At 35.1% G+C, this 27,558-nt stretch overlaps 1 protein-coding gene across 1 annotated transcript in view; it reads right to left on the bottom strand.

The window, feature by feature from the left end:
- The window catches only part of LOC142354304 (angiotensin-converting enzyme-related protein-like), a 361,020-nt gene that overhangs the window by 242,894 nt on the left and 90,568 nt on the right, over window positions 1-27,558 (bottom strand). The window contains exon 3 of the mRNA XM_075406567.1: window positions 26,038-26,291. Coding sequence (XP_075262682.1) covers window positions 26,038-26,291 — 254 coding nt within the window. The remainder of the gene's footprint in view (window positions 1-26,037; window positions 26,292-27,558) is intronic.

Here is a 27,558-nt window from a genome sequence, read left to right as displayed (position 1 = left end):
AGTTCTTAAATGGTAAGAAATGGATTTTGCGCTGTGAAAGGGCACTCCAAATTGATTGTTTCTCGACTTGATACTTTCTTTAAAAAATCTCTAATAAAAGAAATTAAAAATTTTCTTGAAACAGCCAAATTTGTTTACTTGATTTTTCTCCTATATTAAAGAACTCATTTGAGAATCAGCGTGACAACTATTGCAACGGTGGATTTGAAAAACATTCATGAAATTTATGAGCAAAAAATGTAAATTATCCGGAACATAGTGAACGGTTTGTATACTTTTTGGCAGCATGTTTTCATCTGGAACCAAAGGTTAACTTAGAAGTTGAGACCATATGGTGGCCTTATGGGTATAGACAACTCCTCGCTGGGCACACGCCTTAAGTCGTATAATTTCCCTCGATTACATGCAAGTCCTCATGAGGCATCAGCATTTATTGGAGAGTATAGTCAGAAATGTCCTGGATATTGTTTTAACTTGTCTAATCACAAACGCTTATGATGATCAAATGAAAGGATTACAGTTTTGTTCTTCCGCGAAAACGTTTAAAAGGAGATGGTTTAATTTGCTGGAATGTTGAAGGCTGAGGTTGTCGTTTTAGAGTTAGAATGTTTTCGCTATAAAAAATCCGGTTTTATAGTTAAAGAATTATCGGCTTGCTCAAACAACTTTTCAGACACAACCTTACTCCTACCACCAGTTTCACAAACTCACTATCCACTAGTGAGATAAAATGTCAGCAGTGGGTAAGCAAACTTTTGCATGGTTTGTCTTGCAATAGTGGCACTTATCCTTACTGGTTTCTGTCTCAAATTTTTATTGCAATCAAATTTCGATTTCCTTCTGGAAAGTTTTCTGCTGAAGGGAAAGAGAAAACAGAATCACTGCAGACATTTGTACAGAAAGAAGTGATAGAATTGGATACCCTTTTATGCCCTAATGTTGAAACCCAATTTTACTTGTGCTCTACACTCTCTTCACCTGCTCGAGAATCAAAAGATTAATAATTGCACTAAAAAAGCACAGTTGTTTTTCTATTGGCTCACACTGCCCGCCAATGAACCATCCAGTTGACAAGGACGCTCCTTCAGTTCTTAAATTGAATTTATCTCCAAGTTTGGGAGTATGCCGTTGCATAACGAATGATAATCAAATAACTCTATCTTTAGTCAGAGAGAAAATAGAATCACGGGGAAATCCATTCTGAGGAAACAACAAATCCTTGCAACATAGCTGAGATTGAGATGCTGAAAAATATCTTTTACTGCTTGAATACTTTCAACTGTTCCATGTATTTACAAGAGAAAACGAAATGACTGAAACTAATCCATCTACATATGCACAAGTCGCCAATCCCAGTTCAAGTGACCCTGGACGATGAATTTTTAATGAAGTCATCTCAACTTTTGAAACCTACTACGGAAGCAATTGGACCAAGTGTGACGATACAATCAGAAAGAATCCAAGGCACCGCAAAAACTTTTTGAAGTTAGCATAAATTTTTGGACAAAATCAAAGAAAAATTATTTTTTAAGCAGATTTTTGTCCGAAACTCTAGAACCTGAGTAACGATTTTGAATTCTTCAACCTGAATTGGAGGTAGGAAGAATTTGCAGCAAGCGCAAAAAAAATTTTTCAAGATTCAACAGAAATATATTTATTAAAATATTTTGACCCTCAAAATTTTTACACATCCTCTATATTTAAAAAAATTCTCATTTCTGATATTTCAAATGATTTTTTTTGTCAATTTTTCAAGCGTAAATTGAAAGCCGTTGAACTAAATGTAGGATTTGTCTGGAAAAAAAGAGGTACTCTTTATATTTTTTCAGGTATGCATTTTTCCCGATATTCATCAGGCTTTATTGCAGAGCATAGTCAGAAATGTCCTGGGTATTCAAATGTTTTACCTTGTCTGATCACAAACGCTTATGTTGATCACATGAAAGGATTACTGTTTTGTCATTTCGCGAAAACCTTTAAAAGGAAATGGTTTAATTTGCTGAAATGTTGAAGGCTGAAGTTGCCGTTTTAGATTTTGAATATTTTCGGTATTGAAAATCCGGTTTTATAATTAAAGAGTTATCGGCTTGCTCAAACAACTATTCAGACACAATCTTAATCCTGCCATCAGTTTCGCAAACTCTCTATCCACTAGTGAGACAAAATGTCAGCACTGGGTATGCAAACTTTTGCATGGTTTGTCTTGCAATAGTGGCACTTATCCTTACTGGTTTCTATCTAAAATTTTATTGCAATCAAATTTCGATTTCCTTCTGGAAAGTTTAATGCTGAAGGGAAAGAGAAAACAGAATCGCTGCAGACATTTGTACAGAAAGAAGTGATAGAATTGGAAACCCTTTTATGCCCTAATGTTGAGGAAATTGTTTACCCAATTAAACATTTTACTTGTGCTCTACACTCTCTTCACCTGCTCGAGAATCAAAAGATTAACAATTGCGCTAAAAAAAGCACAGTTGTTTTACTATTGGCCCACATCGCCCGCCAATGAACCATCCAGTTGACAAGAAAGCTCCTTCAGTTCTTAAAGTGAATTTATATCCAAGTTTGAGAGTATGCAGTTGCATAACGAATGATAATCAAATAACTCTATCTTTAGACAGAGAGAAAATAGAATCACGGGGAAATCCATTCTGAGGAAACAACATATCTTTGCAACATAGCTGAGATTGAGATGCTGAAAAATATCTTTTACTGCTTGAACACTTTCAACTGTTCCATGTATTTACAAGAGAAGACGAAATGACTGAAACTAATCCCTCTACATATGCACAAGTCGCCAATCCCAGTTCAAGTGACCCTGGACGACGAAATTTTACTGAAGTCATCTCAACTTTTGAAACCTACTACGGAAGCAATTGGACCAAGTGTGACGATACAATCAGAAAGAAACCAAGGCACCGCAAAAACATTTTGAAGTTAGCATAAATTTTTGGACAAAATCAAAGAAAAATTATTTTTTAAGCAGATTTTTGTCCGAAACTCTAAAACCTGAGTAATGATTTTGAATTCTTTAGCCTGAATTGGAGGTAGGAAGAATTTGCAGCAAGCGCAAAAAAAATTATTTCAAGATTCAACAGAAATATATTTATTAAAAAAAATTGACCCTCAAATTTTTTACACATGTTCTATATTTAAAAAATTTCTCAATTCTGATATTCCAAATGATTTTTTTGTCAATTTTTCAAGCGTAATTTGAAAACCGTTGAACTAAATGCAGGATTTGTCTGGAAAAAAAAAGAAGTACCCTTTATATTTTTTCAGGTATGCATTTTTCCCGATATTCATCAGGATTTATTGCAGAGCATAGTCAGAAATGTCCTGGGTATTCAAACGTTTTACCTTGTCTGATCACAAACGCTTATGTTGATCACATGAAAGGATTACTGTTTTGTCATTTCGCGAAAACCTTTAAAAGGAAATGGTTTAATTTGCTGAAATGTTGAAGGCTGAAGTTGCCGTTTTAGATTTTGAATATTTTCGGTATTGAAAATCCGGTTTTATAATTAAAGAGTTATCGGCTTGCTCAAACAACTATTCAGACACAATCTTTCTCCTACCATCAATTTCGCAAACTCACTATCCACTAGTGAGACAAAATGTTAGCAGTGGGTAAGCAAACTTTTGCACGGTTCGTCTTGCAATAGTGGCACTTATCCTTACTAGTTTCTATCTCAAGTTTTTATTGCAATTAAATTTCGATTTCGTTCTGGAAAGTTTTATGCTGAAGGGAAACAGAAAACAGAATCACTGCAGACATTTGTAAAGAAAGAAGTGATAGAATTGGATACCCTTTTATGCCCTAATGTTGAGGAAATTGTTTACCCAATTAAACATTTTACTTGTGCTCTACACTCTCTTCACCTGCTCGAGAATCAAAAGATCAACAATTGCGCTAAAAAAAAGCACAGTTGTTTTTCTATTGGCCCACATCGCCCGCCAATGAACCATCCAGTTGACAAGGAAGCTCCTTCAGTTCTTAAAGTGAATTTTTATCCAATATGAGAGTATGCAGTTGCATAACGAATGATAATCAAATAACTCTGTCTTTAGTCAGAGAGGAAATAGAATCACGAGGAAATCCATTCTGAGGAAACAACAAATCCTTGCAACATAGCTGAGATTGAGATGCTGAAAAATATTTTTTACTGCTTGAACACTTTCAACTGTTCCATGTATTTACAAGAGAAAACGAAATGACTGAAACTAATCCCTCTACATATGCACAAGTCGCCAATCCCAGTTCAAGTGACCCTGGACGACGAAATTTTACTAAAGTCATCTCACTTTTTGAAACCTACTACTGAAGCAATTGAACCAAATGTGACGATTCAACCAGAAAAAAACCAAGGCACTGCAAAAACATTTTGAAGATAGCATAAATTTTTGGACAAATTCAAAGAAAAAATTTTTTTAAGCAGATTTTTGTCCAAAACTCTAAAGCCTGAGTAACGATTTTGAATTCTCTAGCCTGAATTGGAGGAAGGAAGAATTTCCAGCAAGCGCAAAAAATTTGTTTAAGATTCAACAGAAATGTGTTTATTAAAAAATTTTGACCCTCAATTTTTTCACATATCTTCTATATTTAAAAAATTCCTCATTTCTGATATTTCAAATCATTTTTTTTCGATTTTTCAAGCGTAATTTGAAAGACGTTGAACTAAATGTAGGATTTGTCTCGAAAAAAAAGAAGTACTCTCTATATTTTTTCAGGTATGCATTTTTCCCGATATTCATCAGGATTTATTGCAGAGCATAGTCAGAAATGTCCTGGGTATTCAAACGTTTTACCTTGTCTGATCACAAACGCTTATGTTGATCACATGAAAGGATTACCGTTTTGTCATTTCGCGAAAACCTTTAAAAGGAAATGGATTAATTTGCTGAAATGTTGAAGGCTGAAGTTGCCGTTTTAGATTTTGAATATTTTCGGTATTGAAAATCCGGTTTTATAATTAAAGAGTTATCGGCTTGCTCAAACAACTATTCAGACACAATCTTTCTCTGAGGAAACAACAAGGAAACAACAATCTTTCTCTGAGGAATCCATTCTGAGGAAACAACAAATCCTTGCAACATAGCTGAGATTGAGATGCTGAAAAATATTTTTTACTGCTTGAACACTTTCAACTGTTCCATGTATTTACAAGAGAAAACGAAATGACTGAAACTAATCCCTCTACATATGCACAAGTCGCCAATCCCAGTTCAAGTGACCCTGGACGACGAAATTTTACTAAAGTCATCTCACTTTTTGAAACCTACTACTGAAGCAATTGAACCAAATGTGACGATTCAACCAGAAAAAACCAAGGCACTGCAAAAACATTTTGAAGATAGCATAAATTTTTGGACAAATTCAAAGAAAAATTTTTTTAAGCAGATTTTTGTCCAAAACTCTAAAGCCTGAGTAACGATTTTGAATTCTCTAGCCTGAATTGGAGGAAGGAAGAATTTCCAGCAAGCGCAAAAAATTTGTTTAAGATTCAACAGAAATGTGTTTATTAAAAAATTTTGACCCTCAATTTTTTCACATATCTTCTATATTTAAAAAATTCCTCATTTCTGATATTTCAAATCATTTTTTTTTCAATTTTTCAAGCGTAATTTGAAAGACGTTGAACTAAATGTAGGATTTGTCTCGAAAAAAAAAGAAGTACTCTCTATATTTTTTCAGGTATGCATTTTTTCCGATATTCATCAGGATTCATTGCAGAGCATAGTCAGAAATGTCCTGGATATTCAAACGTTTTACCTTGTCTGATCACAAACGCTTATGTTGATCACATGAAAGGATTACTGTTTTGTCCATTCGCGAAAACGTTTAAAGAAAATAGTTTAATTTGCTGAAATGTTGAAGGCTGAAGTTGTCGTTTTAGATTTTGAATGTTTTCGCTATTAAAAATCCGGTTTTATAAATAAAGAGTTATCGGCTTGCTCAAACAACTATTCAGACACAATCTTACTCCTACCACCGGTTTCTCAAACTCACTATCCACTATTGAGACAAAATGTCAGCAGTGGGTAAGCAAACTTTTGCATGATTTGTCTTCCAATAGTGGCACTTATCCTTACTGGTTTCTATCTCAAATTTTTATTGCAATTAAACTTCGATTTCCTTCTGGAAAGTTTTATGCTGAATGGAAAGAGAAAACAGAATCACTGCAGACATTTGTACAGAAAGAAGTGATAGATTTTGATACCCTTTTATGCCCTAATGTTGAGGAAATTGTTACCCCAATTAAAAATTTTACTTGTGCTCTACACTCTCTTCACCTGCTCGAGAAACAAAAGAAAAAGAATTGCGCTAAAAAAAGCACAGTTATATTTCTATGGGCTCACACTGCCTGCCAAGGAACCATCCAGTTGAGAAGGAAGCTCATTCAGTTCTTCACGTGAATTTATCTCAAAGTTTGACAGTATGCAGTTGCATAACTAATGATAATCAAATATCTCTATCTTTAGTCAGAGAGGAAAAAAGAATCACGGGGGGAATCCATTCTGAGGAAACAATAAATCCTGGCAATATAGCTGAGATTTAGATGCTCAAAAATATCTTTTACCGCTTGAATAATTTCAAATGTTCCATATATTTACAAGAGAAAACGAAATGACTGAAAATAATCCCTCCACATATGCACAAGTCACCAATCCCGGTTCAAGTGACCCTGGACGATGAAATTTTACTAAATTCATCTCATCTTTTGAAGCCTACTACGGAAGCAAGTGAACCAAATGTAACGACTCAACCAGAAAAAACCAAGGCACTGCTAAGACAGTTTGAAGTTAGCATAAATTTTTGGACAATTTCAGAGAAAAATATTTTTTCAGCAGATTTTTGTCCAAAAATCTAAAGCCTGAGTAACGATTTTGAATTCTTTAGCCTGAATTGGAGGAAGGAAGAATTTGCAGCAAGCGCAAAAAATTTGTTTAAGATTCAACAGAAATTTATTTATTAAAAAACTTTGACCCTCAAAATTTTTACACATCCTCTATCTTTAAAAAATCTCTCAATTCTGATATTTCAAATGATTTTTTTGTCAATTTTTCAAGCGTAATTTGAAAGCCGTTGAACTAAATGTAGGATTTGTCTGGAAAAAAAATAAGTACTCTTTATATTTTTTCAGGTATGCATTTTTCCCGATATTCATCAGGATTTATTGCAGAGCATAGTCAGAAATGTCCTGGATATACAAACGTTTTACCTTGTCTGATCACAAACGCTTATGTTGATCACGTGAAAGGGTTACTGTTTTCTCCGTTCGCGAAAACGTTTAAAACGAAATAGTTTAATTTGCTGAAATGTTAATAGCTGAAGTTGTCGTTTCAGATTTTGAATGTTTTCGCTATTAAAAATCCGGTTTTATAATTAAAGAGTTATCGGCTTGCTCAAACAACTATTCGGACACAATCTTACTCCTACCACAAGTTTCGCAAACTCACTATCCACTAGTGAGACAAATTGTCAGCAGTGGGTAAGCAAACTTTTGCATGATTTGTCTTCCAATAGTGACACTTATCCTTACTGGTTTCTATCTCAAATTTTTGTTGCAATTAAACTTCGGTTTCCATCTTGAAAGTTTTATGCTGAAGGGAAAGAGGAAACAGAGTCACTGCAGACATTTGTACAGAAAGAAGTGATAGATTTGGATACCTTTTTATGCCCTAATATTGAGGAAATTGTTACCCCAATTAAAAATTTTACTTGTGCTCTAAACTCTCTTCACCTGCTCGAGAAACAAAAGAGAAAGAATTGCGCTAAAAAAGCAAAGTTATATTTCTATGGGCCCACACTGCCCGCCAAGGAACCATCCAGTTGAGAAGTAAGCTCCTTCAGTTCTTCAAGTGAATTTATCTCCAAGTTTGACAGTACGCAGTTGCATAACTAATGATAATCAAATAACTCTATCTTTAGTCAGAGAGGAAAAAAAGAATCACGGGGGGAATCTATTCTGAGGAAACAAAAACTCCTTTCAACATAGCTGAGATTGAGATGCTCAAAAATATCTTTTACCGCTTGAATACTTTCAAATGTTCCATGTATTTAAAAGAGAACGAAATGACTGAAACTAATCCATCTACATATGCACCAGTCGCCAATCCCAGTTCAAGTGACCCTGGACGACGAAATTTTACTAAAGTCATCTCACTTTTTGAAACCTACTACTGAAGCAATTGAACCAAATGTAACGATTCAACCAGAAAAAACCAAGGCACCGCTAAAACAGTTTGAAGTTTTCATAAATTTTTAGACAAATTCAAAGAAAAATCATTTTTCAAGCAGATTTTTGTCCGAAACTCTAAAGCCTGAGTAACAATTTTAAATTTTTTAGCCTGAATTGGAGGAAGGAAGAATTTCCAGCAAGCGCAAAAAATTTGTTTAAGATTCAACAGAAATGTGTTTATTAAAAAATTTTGACCCTCAATTTTTTCACATATCTTCTATATTTAAAAAATTTCTCATTTCTGATATTTCAAATGATTTTTTTTTCAATTTTTCAAGCGTAATTTGAAAGCCGTAGAACTTAATATAGGATTTGTCCGGAAAAAAAGAAGTACTCATTATTTTTTTTCAGGTATGCATTTTTCCCGATAATCATCAGGATATATTGCAGAGCATAGTCAGAAATGTCCTGGATATCCAAACGTTTTACCTTGTCTACTCACAAACGCTTATGTTGATCACATGAAGGGATTACTGTTTTGTCCTTTCGCGAAAACGTTCAAAACGTATTTTCAGGAGTTCTTATTTTTCTCTCAAAAGTCTAAAAAAAAAACAAAATTTCATGATACTTTTGCTGTTAACTCAAAAACTGCATTTACAGTCTTTAATTATATCCTATGTCAAAAAAGCTGTGTAGCAAATGCAAACAAATCGTTTTTTCACATTCAAAGCAAAATTTTTTCCTTAACAAATTTAGATATAGAAATTTTTTACATTTTAGATTTTTTTTTAGAAATTTCATTTTTTTTTTAGAATTTTAAAGTTTTAAATTTTTTTAGAATCTTCAATTAAAATTTATTGTTTCATTAAAATCTGTTATGTTTTTTAAATTCAGCTTAGCCTCCAATTGAAGCCAGTTAGTCTGAAACTGTGTTTAGCATGGTTAGCGGAGAAAGTGTAAGTCATTGTAATTTATCACTGCTGTGAGAAGTAGAGGAGTAACAGAACTAATTTCCAGCTGATTCCGTCGATGGATTTTCTCTAAACAAAGTTCCTAAAACAAAGCAAACCTTTTGCGGCTTTTAGATCTGCCATTTTAGACTTTTTGGAAGAAAATGGAATGGATTAAACCAAAACTCCGATAAAAAGTTGACATTCAGTTATTTCAGTTCTGAAGATCAAAACTCATGCTACAAATGGCGTTACTAGGTTTTTTTGACATTCAAAGCGTAGAGTATTCAGAGGGGGAACAATTTGACCCTTTATGGAATTGTAAATGCCTATATTCAGAATAGCACAAGGCTAAAAATTGTTTCCGAATAACGTTTTGTATATAGTAAATTAAGGGAGCCATATACGGTCAAACACTCCCCACCACTGGCAAAGGAGTTTTGTTCAGAATTGAACAAAATTATCATTTATACGGCTTCAATCAGCTTTATGAAAAAATTGATAAAGCTCTTGCCTATATTCAGATTTCTCACTTTGTGTTTACGAAGTGCTTAAAATTGTTTCCACCGATAGAGAAACTTTGTTTAGAGCTTTTTCTTGGGCTTGCAGATTTTTTGAAAAATTTTCACCTCGAATGTTGTAATTTGTATTAGAGTTCTTGTTTATTGTAGTTTTCTTAGTCATTTAAATCAGTTGGTTAAAATTGTCACAAGGGTTGTGCAATGCACAGTGTGTTGTTCGCAACTTAGCGATAGACGAGCGCTCAAAAGCATTTTCAGAGAAGGCACATTATTTATCCCGACGTACCTACTTTTGTTGCTTCAAATGCTCACAAGAGGAAAAAAGTTTACCTTCCTTGCGTTCACATTCTCTTCTAACGCTAAAACAGCCCATTTTGAAAATTTGTTATACTTATCGAATGGGGTTTCAATCAAAGTTAGTTGGAATATGCAAACCACTTAAGTAATCAGCTTGGACAAGGATCTTAATTAAATACACAATTTGATACCTACGCTCTCTTCAATCAATGGGGGAGTCAACTACTACGAGTCCGAACCTCAATTCAAAGACATAGACATTAAGGAGCACTTGATCACGGAATTGGTTGAAATAATTTATGTAGTGAGAAAACATACTGATCACTGTCCACAAAATTTGCAACTTCCTGTTGAGATGACACTTCAAAAGTCAACAGATATTGAACCGAAAAGAGTCATTGTATATTTTAACACTAGTACGGTGGCTGTTTACTACGAAGGAAATTCGGATGAAACCTACGAAGAATTGGCTGACAACATAGTCTCAGAACCGGTTACTTTCTCAGAAATTGAAGTGGTTGGCAGTTCTTGAAAATTGACAAAGTTACTTTGAATTTTGTTCGCTATACACAAGTTCAAGGCAGAAGTTTCTTTTCTTTCCCTGAAGGGCATCCTGTAAGACGTGACGAACTTTCTAAGTGTACACAAACTAATTGATTACAAATATTTTCTTTTATGCAATACCACTGGATACCAGCTTGTATACAAGTGAGAAACTCTCAAACCTCCAGGGCCATGTTTCAGACAACGGACGAACAGTGACTTGTATTTGACTTTTAGCAGTGAGATCCGAAGTGCTAAAAAACTTAAGGGTACTTTCGACATGCCAATGAGTCTCATGGACTTATTCAGATGCGCAGACATGAACGAAAAGATAGTCACCGTATTCAGGTACTATACATTTATTTATCTTAAATTAAAAACCTTGTGCAAAACGAAGAGAAAACATTCCACATTACCAAGACATCAACACACTTCAAATTAAAAAAAGCAGAAAAAATTTAAAACCAAGAAATAGGTTTTTTAAGTACTGAAAGCAAGGATTATTGTTTTAATCCAGGTACAACACAAATCAATGGCTCCAATTTCGGGTTTTAAAACGGTAAGGCGTATCCATTTGTATTGGAATTACTACTGTTTAGCGAGGGGCAAAATTACCACTACGTTTTTATTCTGAAATTGCTGAACCTCGTCGCCAAAACAAACGGGAAAAAGCACCGCGACCAAAAACATTTTCGCCGGAATTGTCGTCAGATCTGCTCGTCAGGTGAGTTACCTACAACTCATCAAACAACCTGTCTCAAAAAAGGTTCCGGTCAAAAAACGAAGCCTCATACCTCAAGGATCAAATTTGAGTTTGAAAACTAGATCCGCTTCCCATATACTTAGATCCGCTTCCCAGTTCGGCGAAATGGTAAAACAGTCTGAAAGGAAACAAAGTTGAAATAACACCACATGTTCCTGACCATTTGAAAAACATCTTTAGTAAGTTCAACTGCAAAAATTTGAAGATTCCTTGAACTGTACCTTAACTGAGATGTTCTTCATCTAGCCTGGTTTAGAGAGCTACGCTCAGTATGTTACAAAACATATGCTCCCGATTGTGCACAGTTTTACACTGCATCAAGCCCATCAGGAAGGGCTGGCTTGAAAGTGTGCAATCACGAAGTGGAGATTTTTACTGACACAAACATACTATAATTGACAAAACATATGATTCTCAGTGAAGTAGCTTCAGTATTCAGTTCTCTTCTTGACAAACAAACTCAAGTGTCGCATTTTAAAACGTCAGTAGAGGTTTCGTTCATTATACACATTGACGCAAGCAATTTACACCGATGTATTGTGCTTCGATGCATATATTAGTAAAATCTTAAATCTGGTTTGTTTTTGCAGTCTAGCCTCAATTTGAAGGGGTTGGTCTGAAACTTCGTTTAACATGGCGAGCAGAGAAAATGTAAGTCACTTTTATTTATCCTTGCTGTGAGAATTAGAAGAGTAACAGAATTAATTTTCATCAGAACGAATTTTCTCTAAACAAAGTCCCCATAACGAAGCAAATCAGTTTTGGCGTGTGCCTCTCTCAATTTAGACATTTTCCACTTGCTATCAAAACTTAGGAAAATGATCTGTATAGCAAAAGTTCGCTCAGATGCTATAGGAAACAAAATGAAAAACTGAAAAAGATTAAACTGAAACAAGGGTAAACAATGACATTGAATTAATTCCGTTGCGTAGATCAAAAGTCATGCTATCAGTGGGGCTACTAGGTGTGTTTGAGATTCAAAAGGAGGATAATTAAATGCTTTTTGAATTGTAAATACCTCTATTCAGAAAAACACAATATTAAAAGTTATATTTTCGCAAAACATTTCCTAATTAGTAAGTTAAAGCAGACAAATAACGGCACACACTGCCAACCGCTGACAAAAAAATGTTGATCCGAATTGAAAAAACTTACCATTTATACGGCTTCAATCAGCCTTATGCAAGAGATTGCTACAATTCTTCCGTAAATTCAAATTTCTCACTTTGATTATGTTTCCGAAGTGCTTATCATTGCTGCCAAGTACAGAAACTCTGCCTACAGTTTTTTTCTTGAGCTTGCTCATTTTTATAACCTTTAACTTGAACTTTTTACTTTGTATCAGAATTTTTGTTAACTGTAGATTTGTTAGTCATATAATTCAGTTTGTAAAAATCGTCACAAGTGGTTGTGCAATGCACATTCGCAGCTTAGCGATAGACGAGCGCTCAATAAACATTTTCAGAGAAAGCAAATTATTTATCCCAAAGTACCTACTTATGTTAATTCAAGTGCTCACCAGAGCAAAAAATTTTATCTTTCAAGCGTAAACATTCTCTTCTAGCGCACCAACAGCACATTTTAAAAATTTCTTATACTTGTCTTATTGGATTTCAATCGAAGTTGGAATATGCAAATTATGTAAGTAACCAGCATGGACTTGATCAATGGCAGAGTCAACTACTCCGAGTCCGGGCGTCAACCCAACGACATAGACATTATGGAGTACTTGTTCACGGAACGGGACAAAGTAACTAATATGGTGAGAAAACATACTAATTGCTATCCAAAAATTTTCAACTTACTGTTGAAATGACACTTCAAAAGCTAACACATAATGAGTCGGAAAGAGTCATTGTATATTTTATCACTATCACTCTGTTTATTTACAACGATGAAAATTCGGATGAAACCTACGAAGAATTGGCTGAAAATATAGTCTCAAAATTGGTTATTTTCTCGTGATATGGAAGTGTTCGGCAGTTGTTGAAAATTGACAAATTTACTTTGAAACTTTGCATCAGTTTGAGGTAGAAGATCCATTTCTTTCCCTGAAGGACATCCTTTAAGACGTGACGCGAAATTGCTAAGTATACACAACACAATTAATAACACATGTTTTATTTATTTCAATACCGCTGGATACCATCTTGCCTACTATCGAACATACATGGCCATGTTTCAGACAACAGACCAACAGTGAGTTATATTTGATAAATATAGCAGTGAGATCCCAAGTGCTAAACAACCTAAGGGTGATTTCAACATGCCAATGAACCTAGTGGAGTTACCCAGATTGCAAGACATGATTAAAATGCAAGTCAACGTATTCAGGTAATAGACATCTATTTATCTTAAATAAAAACCTTTAACAAAAACAAAGAGAAAAAACCAACATTCCCAAGACATCACCAATTTTCAAATAAAAAAAGCAGAAAAAATTTAAAAAACAAAACAAGAAACAGGTCATGTAATTACTGAAAGCAAGGTTTTTTTTTGTTTCAGGTACAAGCAAAATCAATTGCTACCAATATGGTTTTCGAGCGATATACCGTAACTATTTGTATTGGACTTACAACTGCTTAACGGTAGGAAAACTTACCACTACGTTCTAATCATAAATTGGCTTAAAGTTTTACCCAAAATAAATGGGAAGGAGTACCCTGATTGAAATCATTTACGCCGGAATTGTCTACTTATCTGCTCGTGAGATGAGTTACTTACAACTCATCAAACAAATTGTCTTGAAAAAGATTCTGTTCAAATAACTATGCCTGATCCCTGAATGATCAAATTACAATTTGAAAACTACGCAGCCAGCTGCTTTTCAAATTTCTTGAAATACATAGATCTGGAGTCTTTAATAGTTCCAGTCCCTACCGCAAAAAAAAGCCAAGCATATCTGAAACCGTCGCCATAGAAAAACATGAACCATGTAGTCACTGCCTGATTGTTATTTAACCAGAAAACCCTCAACTTGTTCACTTTGATATTTACACTGGCCCCGGTTGTATGACACGATTAATAACGAAATTGGAAAACCTAGCACCGTTTTTTCTATTACTAGAAACGGAGGTTTCCAGATTTCACTGGTCCAGCTCCACCCCGAAAGACATCTCTTGCTGCTGGACTTGCCATGTTGCTTTGGAAATTGATAATGAAAAAGTCTTGGACCACTGTCATTTCAGCGTGCGTTTTACTGAGAGTGCTCATTAGGAGTGTAATCCTAAACGTTGAATCATCAATTACACTTGAATCATTGCACGCAATTTGATGAATTACGACATTCATCACATTGTCATGGCAGTCCGCACAGCGTCGCGAACTACAAAATTTTATGTCATAGCCACAAACAATGAGAAGTTCATTGCGTTGAACTTGGCATATTCATGGAAGAAAGAATGGGGGAAAAAAGTGAAGTCGCTGTCCACTAACATCTACGTGTCGCTGACAACTTCAAATTTATGCCATGTAAACTTGAAAATTTTTTGAAATGCTTCCCGACATCAAATTCTCCTTCCTTGGCAGTTTCTTTTGTTGATATACTGAAGATAGAGAGCGCGACTGAGAAAAAGGGAAATGTCCCATATTCTTATGTTGACTCCTTTTTAAAGCTCAAAGAGGCAACGCTTCCCAGTTCAGAGAAATGGAAAAACAGTCTGAAAGAAAACAAAGTTGAAATAAGACCACATGATCTTGACCAGCGAAAAAAACTTTCTAGTTAGTTCAACTGCAAAAATTTGAATGATTCCTTGAATTGTATCTTAACGGAAACGTTCTTCATCTAGCCTGCTGGTTTGAAGAGCTACGTTCAGTTTGTTACAAAACATATGGTCTCAGTTTTGCACAGTTTTATACTGTATCGAACCTATCAAGAAGCGCTTGCTCGAAAGTGTGCACTCCCGAACTGAGGTTTTTTAACATACACGAACATACTATAATTGACAGAATACAAGATGCGCGCTGGATTAGCCTCAGTACTCAGTTCTCGGTTTGAATTGGCAAACAACCCTGAGGTGTCACAATTCAAAGCGTCAGAAGATGTTTCGTCCATTATATAAATCGAAGCGAACAATCTATACGGTTGTGTCAAGCTTCAATGCCCTCTGCCACTCAAGAAGTTAGAACAAACTGAAAATGTTACTCTAACCGATATAGTGGAAACAGGTAACGAGGGAGAAGTCGTGTTCATTCTAGAAGTTGAACTAGAGTACCCCGACGAACTACATCACAAGCATGCTGATATCCTTATATCAAAAAAGGAAACCGTAGACCAGCTCAAACTTGATTACTTTCAGACTGAAACAAAGAAAGATCTAAAACTACCAGCACCACAGGCTAGCAAACCACGACAGACTTTCCATCCGAAACAAAACTATGTTGTGCATTATCACAATTTGGAGTTTTTTGTTCATAGATGTTACAAAAATAAATCAAGCTGTCAAATTTCATTAATCAAAGTGGCTTTCCAAATAGATTGAGTGGAACACCCAAAAGCGACAGGAAGCATCCTCAAAGTTTGATCAGAATTTTTTTAAAATGGTGTCTAACTCAACATTTGGCTCTGTAAAACTTTGAGAAACAGAGAGACAGTAACGTTTGCTAGATCAGAGGTAGAACTCTTGAAGACTACTCTAGATGGTAACATATCTTCAATCAAAAAAAATTGACAAAAGCCTCTCTGATCACCAAAAAAAAACCAATTTTGTGGAACAAGCAAACTTTTGGGGGGCTAGCATCCTAGAGCTATCAAAACTGTGCATGCTTAATTTCTATTACAATATTATGAAAAAAGAAACACAATGACAACTGCTTTACTCCGACACCAATTCATTTGTGCAATAGATCAAAACAGGCTATTTTTATCATGGTCTTGAAGTCATTTGGACCATTAGATAACGCTTTGATTTTTCCACTTTTCCAAGGGATCACAATTTGTCTAATAGATCGATCAAAAAGGGAGCGAAAATTCAAAGACGGGCTATCTGGAACCCACATTGAAGAAATTTGTGCCTTAAAACCAAAAGTGTATTCAATAGTTGCCGGTGAGTAGAACAAGCTATCTGCCAAGGGACCAAAAAATTTTGCCCCATTGAGGCTCAACCATAAAATGTTTAAACAAACTCTTCAAACAGGCAAATTTGTAAGGCTAGAAAATGAAAAATTCACCTCTGAAAGACATCAAATACAAAGGGTGCGTGTAAATCAATTAGCTCCTAGCGCATACGATGATATAAGGTATATGATAGAAGACAAAAAGGCGAAATTAGCAAAAAGACGATTTTAAATTTCACTGACGAATCAGTTTGTTTCAAGTTAGATATATAACCACAAAGAGTGGGGTATTGAATCAAATGATAGTCAGAACTCAGTAAGCGTGTGTGACCTATCAGAGGTGGAAAACTTCCGGTTGGGAGACCCCTGATCCTGATGGTTTCCATCAATCGTCACACGCAGATAAAGCACTGAACAACATCATTGACTTCAGTACCTTATCTGATATTACTGATGAAAGTGACCAGAAGTATCCAAAGCCATTTATTATAGCAGAAGCTGAGAAAAGTTTTGGCATAATTATTTGCAGTGATATCAAAAGTTTTGCAAGCTATCGAAAATCAAAAGTGGAAAGAAGAAAAGAAAACAGTATTCTGTGCACTGAAAGAGTTTTCAACGGTGATCAGACAAATTCGGATATCTTTGAAGGCGAGCTAAATAACCAAAAGTTGACGCTTTGTCACTTCTTATTTCAATCAAGCGCACTCATGTACACATTAATGAATATGATTACAATTGAAGCACCTCATTCTTTGTTGTTTTTTTATTCCTACGCATATTTTGTAAGGTAAATTTTGAAAATATACAAATATAAAAGTTGATATCTGAGATTTTGTAGAACCAGAAGAGTGATATCCCGGACTAAACTCGCAGAGCATTTCAGCGCTGTACCAGCACATTTCAAGAGTGAAAATTTAACTCAGTTCTGAAACATTGTATTTCCAGAATATTTTAGGTTTCTTTATGTGCAGTATTCCTTCTTTATGATTAAATTGAGGTCATCGCCCAGGCTAAACTCAAACTGTATAGTATGAAAATTACTTATACACCAAAAACAAATCTGAGCAGAGTAATGTCATACTTTTGTAGCTTATAACTAGTAATTACTATAGTAGAATAAGTATTATTTATGTTTATGCTGGTTTTTAGGCAATTACAACAAAGCCCATTTAGCTCAGTGGTTACGACTTGCTACGCAAATTAAATGTTACAACTACCCACGCGGAAGTTCGAATCGCATGTAAAGCAAACCTCTTTGGCGGGAGTTAAGCTGAACATATTATTTTTCATGAAGTAAATTTTACTCAAAAATCAGACTGGCCAGTGTAAATAGTGTCTTGATCAGAGTATTTGCCATCCTAAAAAACAGAATGTCTTAAGACTGATTCAGCGCTGATTTGCTCTGCCACCAACCTCCGGGAAAAGACAACAACATACCTGACCAATAGTAGAGCGCCTCAATGAAATGATTAACGGTCAATATACAGAAAAGAATTAAACACAAATTAAAAAAAAAGTGAAATACAAAACTGAACCGTAATTAAAAACAAAAAAGGGAATACAAAAATACAAAAAGGAATACAAAAAAGAAAGTATGAAATAAACATTAATTACATCCAAAACTTTATGTCCCTTAAAAAAACTTTCTAACAAGCTCAATATGGCGTCGGATGAAACTGAAACTTAACACAATAACTTGTTTTACAACAGAAATGATATGGGACCGCTCTATAAAAAATCGGTAACAAGTAGACAAAGAAGAGCAAGAAAACAACAATGATAAAAAAAATTGACTTGAATTTTTTAAAAACAATTATTCTCATACTAAGCAAAATCATTATATGGCTATTGAGAACATCCAATATCTTTATGATCAAAAACTCCTCTATAGGAGGGCATTAAGAAACGTCATAATTCACATTTCAATGCGGTTACAAAAAGAACAAAAAAAGAGACAACAAAAAAATTCATTTAAAACTTGCGAGAAAACGCTGTCGAAGCCAAAAAACAGTCACTCAAAATATGTTCAATTGGGCCTTCCTCAAACGTCAAAGATGTGGTATATGCCTTCTCATTAAGGAGAGTAGGTAGCAAGTAGACCAAAAGAGAAAAAATGCAAAATAATTAACACTTTTGTTTTTTTTTTGAAAACAATTATTTTCAAAGTAATCAAAACCATTAGCTACATATTGAAAAAATTAAATAGGTTCATCTTTTTGTCCAAAGGAAGCGTTTGAGAGCAGTAATTATTCAGAATATGTCCTTCGTCTACAAAAATAACGTTAAATAAAGACAAAATTCAAAAATTAGTTTAATTTTAGCGAAAAACCAGTAAATTCAATAAAACTCTTTTAACAGAACCATTAGATTTTTTAAAATTGCACCTTTCGTCAACAACGATAATGTCATATGTGACCTAGTATTAGCAATACTAGGTATTGATTAGTCCAAAAAGAACAAAAATGCGAATTTGAACAACGTTAAAAAGTTTTACTATTTTCGAAAACAATTGTTTTAAAAGTCATGAAAGCCATCAGAATAAAGTCTCATTTATTCCTCCATGACATGTCAAGGAGAACTGTCATTAACCAGGTATTTTCATACGAATAGAAAGATAAAGTAAAAGAGAAAGTTAAAGACAATTGTAAATTACAATTAAATTCTTCACCAAAGGGGTGTCGAAGCTGTTAAAACCATAATCTATACCTTTTAAGACTTTCATATTTTCAATTGTGCTTTTTTGCGACGCCAATAATGTAATATGTGGACTGTTAATCATGTGATAATATGACAAAACGAGAAAAAGCTGTTTAAAGGGGGCCAATACCTTAAAATCAGAAAAAAAGTTGTGAAATCTAGTAGCATCATAAACAGAAAACAAAAACTTAACGCGTAAACACGCAAAAAAGATTACAATTTAATTCAGTAGAAAGAAAGGTAAGAAGAAGCATTCTTTCTTTGTTGACACTAAGCTAAGAGTTGACTAAGTTACAGGAAAAATAGTGGAGAAAATCGATAAGCCATTATTTATTTAAAAAGCAAACATTTCTAAGAGTCAAAACAACCATAACAATTCGAATAAAAAAATGGATACATTAATATGCAACCACTTAGGAAGCCAATTGGAACTATCAAAAAAGAGCTTTGATTTGAACTGTTCTGTTCTTTAATTAACATAAAAAGTATAATTTTTTTAAAAAAAAACACCGACTGATTACAATCCGATTTGTTTTTGGATTGTAAAAATTCAAAATTGGGCCAAAGCCCACCATGATATTGCTGTTCGTCCATTTAGAGCACTCAAAAGTTTCGAATGCCTTAGATCAAGATAATTTGTTAGTTAAAATATCAAAAATAAACGCTGCGATTTGATAATCATAGAGTAAAGTGTGCAAATTTTTTATTCTAGACTACTCTCATTGGCCGGAAAAGCAATGGCCGTACCAGCTCCATTTTCTAGTTTTGAAGGGTTGTGTTTGTTGTTTTTGGGGTGTGTATTTTGAAAAAGTTTAATCAATGTGTACTAACAAAATTATTTCCGGTCAATTTTTGATAAAAAAAAAGGACTGAATTTTTAGGTATTTAGCCAATCTTTTCGCCAGAAAATTAAATCAAAATCGTCAACAATACTTATTTTGTTTCTAAAAATAAAATCAACATTACTGTAGTTAACAATTTTTAAAATTTTTAGCAAAATTGACGAAATTCCGAAAAATGTGAAAAAACAACAGAAAAGCGTCTATTATTCACCAAACTTTAAACCTCGATAACTCCTTGTAAAATACGAAATTCAAAAAAATTTTCTGAGTTCCATATTCTAAACTGGAGGGACTTTTTAATGATACCACTCACAACTCTTTACGATGAATATAACGATCGGTCAAAATTGTCTCAACAAAAAAATTCCATTTGAGTAAATCGTTAATCCCCCTCAAGTAGGGTCGGAACACAAAACAAATCAGGGGGTACTTCAGTGTATTTGGAATGCACTGGAGCAGCGAAACAAATAATTAGCTCCTCCAGAAGCTCACCTCCCTCTATGAAGACAGATTCCATGTACATAAAGAAGTCGATGAGCTCCAGGTGTTCATCCTCCCACCTGGCTACCACATAGACATCGCCATTCGCATTACGAAGTCGAATGTCTGTGCTTTCGGTTTTGCTAACTGCCTTCTCAGTAAACGATGTTACTTCGACGGAATCGAGAGCAAAGTGTTTCCTCTGGAATGTTAAGGAGTTGTATATAATAATATTCAAATTTAAACTCATTATACTATCAAAAAGATTTATATAAAATTGGCTTCAAGTATCCAGAAAAGGACTTTTTTCTCTTCTCAATGCTTCCACCAAAAACACAGTTTTATAACGAATAGACACCATGCTAGTATCATTTTTATCACCACCCACTGACACCCGCAAAGCAAAAATCCATAATCTTACACTCCAACGTTCCTCCAATAAAGCGTAAAGGTGTTGAAACGAGGTTTTTAATCAATTTTCACATCTCACAATATTTATATAACCGTCTTTTTTTCAATTGATGTCTGGTAAACTTTTTCGGTCTTAATTCTGGTCAAATAAAAATTACATTTAAATTCCTTTATTTCATTCAAAAGCTTGCTGAAATTCTGGTGACGTTAAATTGAGGAGATAGAAAGATTTAGCGTACACTTAGGGCACAACTTGGAGCACCTATCTTGGACCATCAGATAGAAATTGCGTTATTCGAAACATTTACCAGTTAGCTTGCCAAGTCCTTAACAGAGGGTCCAGATTGAATGCCCACTCCAAAAGTGAATTTCAAAACACCATTTGCAGAAAAATATTTAATTTTATCTTAATTGAACCACTCTTGCAAAACCGAAGCAAGGTAATTTAAAAATCCATAAAACAACGCATAACCAAATAATCTGAAACCTAATTTCCACGAGGCAACTCTGTTTTGGTTTAATTTCCCATGAAATCCTTTTGTAAACAAACTTGAAAAGTGCCAATTTTATACAGTTTCCAAAAGCAATAGGAGCTCAATTTATGAAACGAATTTCCTTCATGCGCGTGGCCAAAGAAATGTTACAAAACTTTCGTATAATATAAAAAAACCACATGAAAAGTTCCTTAAAATAATAGTAACCGAATCTGCCACTAGGTAGGAATAAAGAATTTGGATGGAAAATCAGTTTTTCGATGGTAAAAAGTCTAGTAGGGGGGTCCGAACCCCCCTAACAACTATATGACAGATCCTCTTAATACTCACAACATTATTCATTTATACACATGAGTTTTATTTTAACGAATAGCAAGGTCCTAAATTTTAACTAAAAGTAACTTAAAACATTTAACTTTATTGGACATCAAAGAGTGATTTACCGTCCACTTAATTGCGTTTTACCCAAGAACAAAAGTTATCGCTTTTACTAACTCAAAATGTTTTTTCAAGAAACTTTGTTCCCTGTTATACTCAATTGCTTTGGATTGTTCCAATCGAGTCGCGAATGCTTTATTTCAATTTGAGTAATTCAATTGCGCCGCAAGTGGCAGATCAACTTCTACAATTAGAATTTCTAATTGCTAAGGTGGTCAACCGCGGTGCAATTGGCACTTCTCAACTTTACTGAGTCTATTTGAAAAGCGGATTACTAGGTTTAAATTGAATTGAAATTCAGCGAGACAAATGAGAGAATGAATTAAATAAAGTACAATTTAGGGAGTGTTTGTTCAACATAATAACGAGAAAGGAAGTAACTGCAAAAATTGTTTATAGGATGAACAGATCTGAACAGACAGTTTCCTGTGCAGACGGTATGAATAGACATAAGATGATGAAATTTAGGAGGAAATGAAATTAACTAAAATGAACTAGTACTTGCCCTTCAAATGGGTGAAAATGAACTGAATACGGTTATGGATATTTGGTTGGTATCCATACCGTATTACATTTCCCCCTGTTGGGAGAAAAAGAAATTAGTATATAAAATCAGAAAATTAATAAATTTTCACCGGTTACATAAGTAATAAAATACTAAGTAATAAGTAAAATATAAAAAAAGAGTTCATGAAGTTTGAATGAGTTTTTCTAATCTGATTCTGAATTTTCTTCATTTTCTGCTTGTAGCACTGTCATTTCCCTTGGGAGATCTTGTTGTGGCTCTTCTGTCCAACTTTCATTCGAATTTTTTGTCGAGACATCTCCGACAATATCGGTGTTAGAATCGGGCATATCCGCTGAATACCCTTCGGTATTTCTAACATTCTCCACATAGGTTTTTGAAGAGCTTTTCTTTTGTGTTCTTTTGCTTTTTCGCAAGGAAGATATGTCTGAATCAGACGTGTCACTAATGGTGAGTTGTCTTTTGCTTGATTTTCGGAGGATTGGTGTGGGTACTTTTGTCGAAGCCATTCGCGCTGAGGATGGCCCAGCTGCATTTGGATTAGGAGGTGGCGGCGCGACTGGGGCAGTCGGGCTAAAGTGTAATACTTGAGTAAGATCGGGTCTATTCAAGAAGGCCTCATCGTGTTTTGGATTCCACTTCAGAACTCTCATTTTAAGAGATCGTGCTATATTGCTTGCTGATGATATACAAGATCTGCCTGAAGATATCACGCTAATGTCGTCGGCCTGTTTTCGATTCCTTTTGATCTTCTTATCTCCAGTATTCTTCCTTATTAGATCTCGCCTGTGTTTGTTAATCTTCTACTCAATCGTCTTTTCATTGATTTTCTTTGGCCTTCGCTCAATATAATGTGTGTTAAATCTGTGCCTCTTTCTGCCCTCGTGCCAATTATCGCTATGTCCGAGTTTTGCACTCGAACCTCTTGTCTGTTTGGCTCTTTTATGACGCTTGTTGTCGGGCTAACTTTACAGACTGTAATCCCGGGGGCAAGTATTTAATACAGACCGTCGAGGTTTTTCTTCTGCCTCTGGTTTTCGTGAATTTTCTGGGCCAATTTTACTTGAACGCTTCTCTCTGAACAGGGAATTGGCCTGAAAATTCCCTCCGATCTGATTGGACGATGCTCGCCGTCGTTCATTTTCGGTTCGTCCTTTCTCGCACGGACATTTGCGGCACAGGTGACTTTTTCGATCTCTGTGTCTGAACAGAGGGCCGTATCTGCCCATTGTTCCCTGTTAGGTATGATCGGCCGTGTATCGTGTCTTCATCTAAAATGTGTGTAATTATTGCATTATAATTGAGATTTTTACTATTAGATTTAGTTGTGATGTTAGATATAGGTGTGTTACATTTTCTACCAAAGTGTGCTTCGAATGGTGTGATGTCTACTGTTTCTGTTTTGAGATTTTCAATCGTTGTATAGCTGCATATAATGAATATTCTAAGTTAAATTTTCTATTTAGTTGTGTTTTCATGCAAGATAATTGTCGTTTAATTGTTTGAATAAGACGTTCTACTAAACCAACTGCTCTATGACCATTAGTTGGTGCAAATATAGATGTGATATTATTTTCTGTACAGAGTCTTTCAATCTTTTTTCCTGTAAAACAACTAGCTTGACCTAATCTAATAGTTCTAGATACTCCGTGATTATATATATAGTTATTTAAGAATCTGATTACATTTAAATCGGAATCGTTAATTACTATTTCTGCTGTGGGATATATGGAATATCTATCTATACTTGTAATGAAATACTGTTCTATACCCTTTTCGTTAAGAATTGGCCCACCAAAGTCTGTTTGTATTTCGTCATTTGGTTCAATGCACTTTGGTAAAGGTGCCCATTTGTGGTGCGAAATCACTGATTTAAGGTTATTACCAATTTCCGTGCATGCATTGCACTCACTGGCTTTTGCCAGTATATCTCGATGTATATACGGCCACCAAATGTTTTGCGCGAGAGAAAGCATCGCAAAACTCCCGGGATGCGTTGAGTGTATGTCTTCAAGTACTACGTCTTTTATGGATTTCGGGATTTCTATCCGCTCGTCCAAACATACACAGCCATGTTTTACGCTTAGGTCCCTCCAATAGGAAAAGAGATATGGACTTATTTCGCGAAGCCTGTCAGGGTCATCCCGGATTACGCAATCCCTCCCTCCAAAATTGCTAAGAGTTTTCGGCTAAAAATTTTACTCAGCGTTTCATTAAAAAAGATGTCATCCGCTTCCTCAACCATGCTGCCTGTCGGGGTCTCTGTATTGGATGAAGTATTCGTTCCGGGCGTAGACGGGGTTGTGTCCGAGAATGTGACCCTCGCTTTTGTTGGGGTGGACTTCAATTTCGTAGCTTTAGCTTTTGACATTTTGCTGATATGGTTTACTGAACTATCTGCGATAAACAATTTGTTTTGTTTATTTAAAATGTAGTGAATTGTAGGTCTATTTTGGGCAAAAAGCGAGCAATTCTTGTGCGAGTGGTATTTATACTTTGGAATTTGTGCTTTCGCGCTTAATTTAGCGTTTTTAGGTGGATTAGTTGACTTATTACCATTAATGGGCTTTATTGGGTATAATTGTTCAGAGTGTTCACATTCTTTACTGTCTGAAATTTGCACCTCTTTTGCAGCGAATGTGTTAATGGAATGTGAATTATTAACTATACAGTTATTTGGAGCAAATTGTGACTTTATAATTTTAAGAGGTATTTGCGATGCGAGTGGTTGCTTTAGATGCGGATTAAATTTGGAATTTGATAGTGTTAATTGCGACGCGAATGGTACTTTCGTTTGCGAAGGGAGTGTTGTGATGCAAATTTTTTATTACTAATTTGTGAATGAGTATTTAGTGGTGTATGTAATTGCGGCGCGAATGGCCGTTTTGAATTAAATGAAGGCAAATGTGACTGTAATCTGCTATTGAATTTTTGTATTGCATTCTGTTTATTTTTTATTAGATGTTTCCTTGAATTGCGAATTTTAGATATTGTTGCTACTACAAAGTGTTCGTCATATGTAGATATTTTTTAGCTCTCGCAAATGGGTTTCTTGATATGTAATCTACAAAACCCATTTTTGCACCCGGCATGTGTTCAAAAGTTATCGCTTTTACTAACTCAAACTGTTTTTTCAAGAAACTTTGCTCCCCTTCTTTATGAATCTCTTAATTTTTACTCCATTTGTGTCCACGCTGTGCACTAGATCCAGTTTTCAAGCGTGGTTGCTTTATATTTTCTTGATTAAAATCGGAAGTTTTGCATTGCAGCACTTGGCGAAACAATGAGCGAATAGTGAAGTTTAGCCACATTTTCTGTGGGAGCGGAGAAAACAATAATAAATTTTTGTTCAAGTATTCACGTTTCCACGCGCTGTGCAAACCAATGATACTGAGAAAAATCACTCTTACAGATTCCAAATTGTGCTGATCAAATTTTTTCGTAATTCAGGAAAGCATTGTTAAAAAAACGACGGCAGTTGATGACAGATCAATTGAAGCTGAGAAATCAGCCTTGTATAAATGTGTGGTCACAATTATTCCAATTTGAAACCCTATATCGTAATTGACCTATGGTTAATTGTATCTCTAATTCGTTTGTAACTTTGTATGCGTTTTTTGCACAAAGATAACTATATCAAGTCACAGCCAGACCGTTCTATATACCAAATGAAGTCTATTCTCAATTTGGTGTGAACATTGTCTAAATCTAATTTCATCTCAAGGGCGGAGTTTATTTATGCTACTTGGTAGTCAACCGAGGACAAACGCAGACCGCGACCCTGATGGTTTTCTGAAAAGTTTTAAAAGTTAAATGAACATCTGATTTTTGCCTAACCTCGCCGTACGGCTGCAGCATGTCCAACCAATAGTTCCACTCTTGTCCATGCATGTTCTTGGTGAGGTGAACTGGAATAAGTCCTTTTTCGTCAACTAAATCTGGGTACTTCTCTTTCAGTTTGAATCTCAGGTATGCGTGCATCTTTTTGTAGAAGGGTTTGAAATCTTGGGCGATTTTAAAGACCATATTCTCGTATACGTCCAATTCAATCTCAAGAGTCTCTACCCACAAATGTGCTAAACTCTTGTGACCTAGGCAACCAAATCCAAAACCTTTTGAGTCAACTAACGCCAGCTCACCAACTTCAGTGCTCCGCTTCATTTTGTCCCAAGCTCAAAATACCCGGTTTTAAAAAGTTTTAATCATAGACCTTTCATATTATGGAGCATCGCCCTTACAGTTAAAAAGTCACAAATTATTTATTGGAAACCACGTTTGTTGAAGTCAATGACAAAGCAAAAATTGCAAACAAAAGGTGAATAAAGCGAAGCCAAAACCGTCAAACCATTGATGGTAATTTTGGCGACAGTAGCAATGCTTAAAATGGCGACTAATCCTTCTCCCCAAATCAAAAGGATTAGATTATAGTCGGCAACGAGTTCAAAGGATCAGAATCAAAAGAAGTGCCACCGTTTTAAGCACACTTCGAATGCGAAAACCACCGACGTATAAACAAAAACCAGCCTTTGATCGTGTCAGCGTTTTTCGCACTCCCCAAGTTGAGGTCCAGACCCAAATTGATTTATGATCAGACCCAGTCGGGCGCACACCCGTGTGTTCCCAGACCGAAATTACAGGGTCTAGACAAAAGTTCGAGCGCACTATAATCTGGACTATGGTATGGAGATGGTCTGATCAGAAGTAAATTTGGTCTGAAAAGTCTGATCAGGGTTAATTTCCGTCCGGAAAGTCTGATCAGAGATAATTTTGGTCTAGAAGGTCTGATCAGACAAAAATTTGGGTCTGTACCTCAACCTGGGTTGCTTACTTTCCTGATCTTAATATATGTGTGCAATAAAGCGATCATGCTGAGTACATATATACTCAGTACGATGTGGTTTCGGTTTTGTAATATAAGAAATCGACAGGGCTAAAACTTTGTCATAGATCTAAATTTGATCATTGCAACCTTTCGTTGACGTCATAATAGGAAGTTAAAATTTTTCACATTTTTGAATTATGATGGCAACCCGGGAATATCATGTACAGGGATATAGATTTCAAAAATTTTACATTTTTGAAAAATTTTGCCAATAAGATTAAAAGATTTTACTCTAATCAAAAACGACCTGCACATACACTTATCACACAATAAAAGGCTCCTTACGTTGAGCTGATTTTTTTTGGCTAAATCTCCACTATGAGTTCAATGAAACTTGATGTGCCTAAAATTACTCATAATTGAAACACCATTCCGCTCGAGAGTTGTCGCCGAAACTTATTCTTATTTGCAGTTTTGGATGATGCGATGATGCAACGATGATTAAAAACTTGATAGAAAACAGTTTAAAAACAATC

This window comes from Convolutriloba macropyga, chromosome 15, assembly GCF_964194025.1.
Source record: "Convolutriloba macropyga chromosome 15, txConMacr16.3, whole genome shotgun sequence".
Lineage (NCBI taxonomy): Eukaryota > Metazoa > Xenacoelomorpha > Acoela > Convolutidae > Convolutriloba > Convolutriloba macropyga.
The sequence above is the reverse complement of the archived record's forward strand: the minus strand, read 5'-3'. Positions and strand labels throughout refer to the sequence as shown.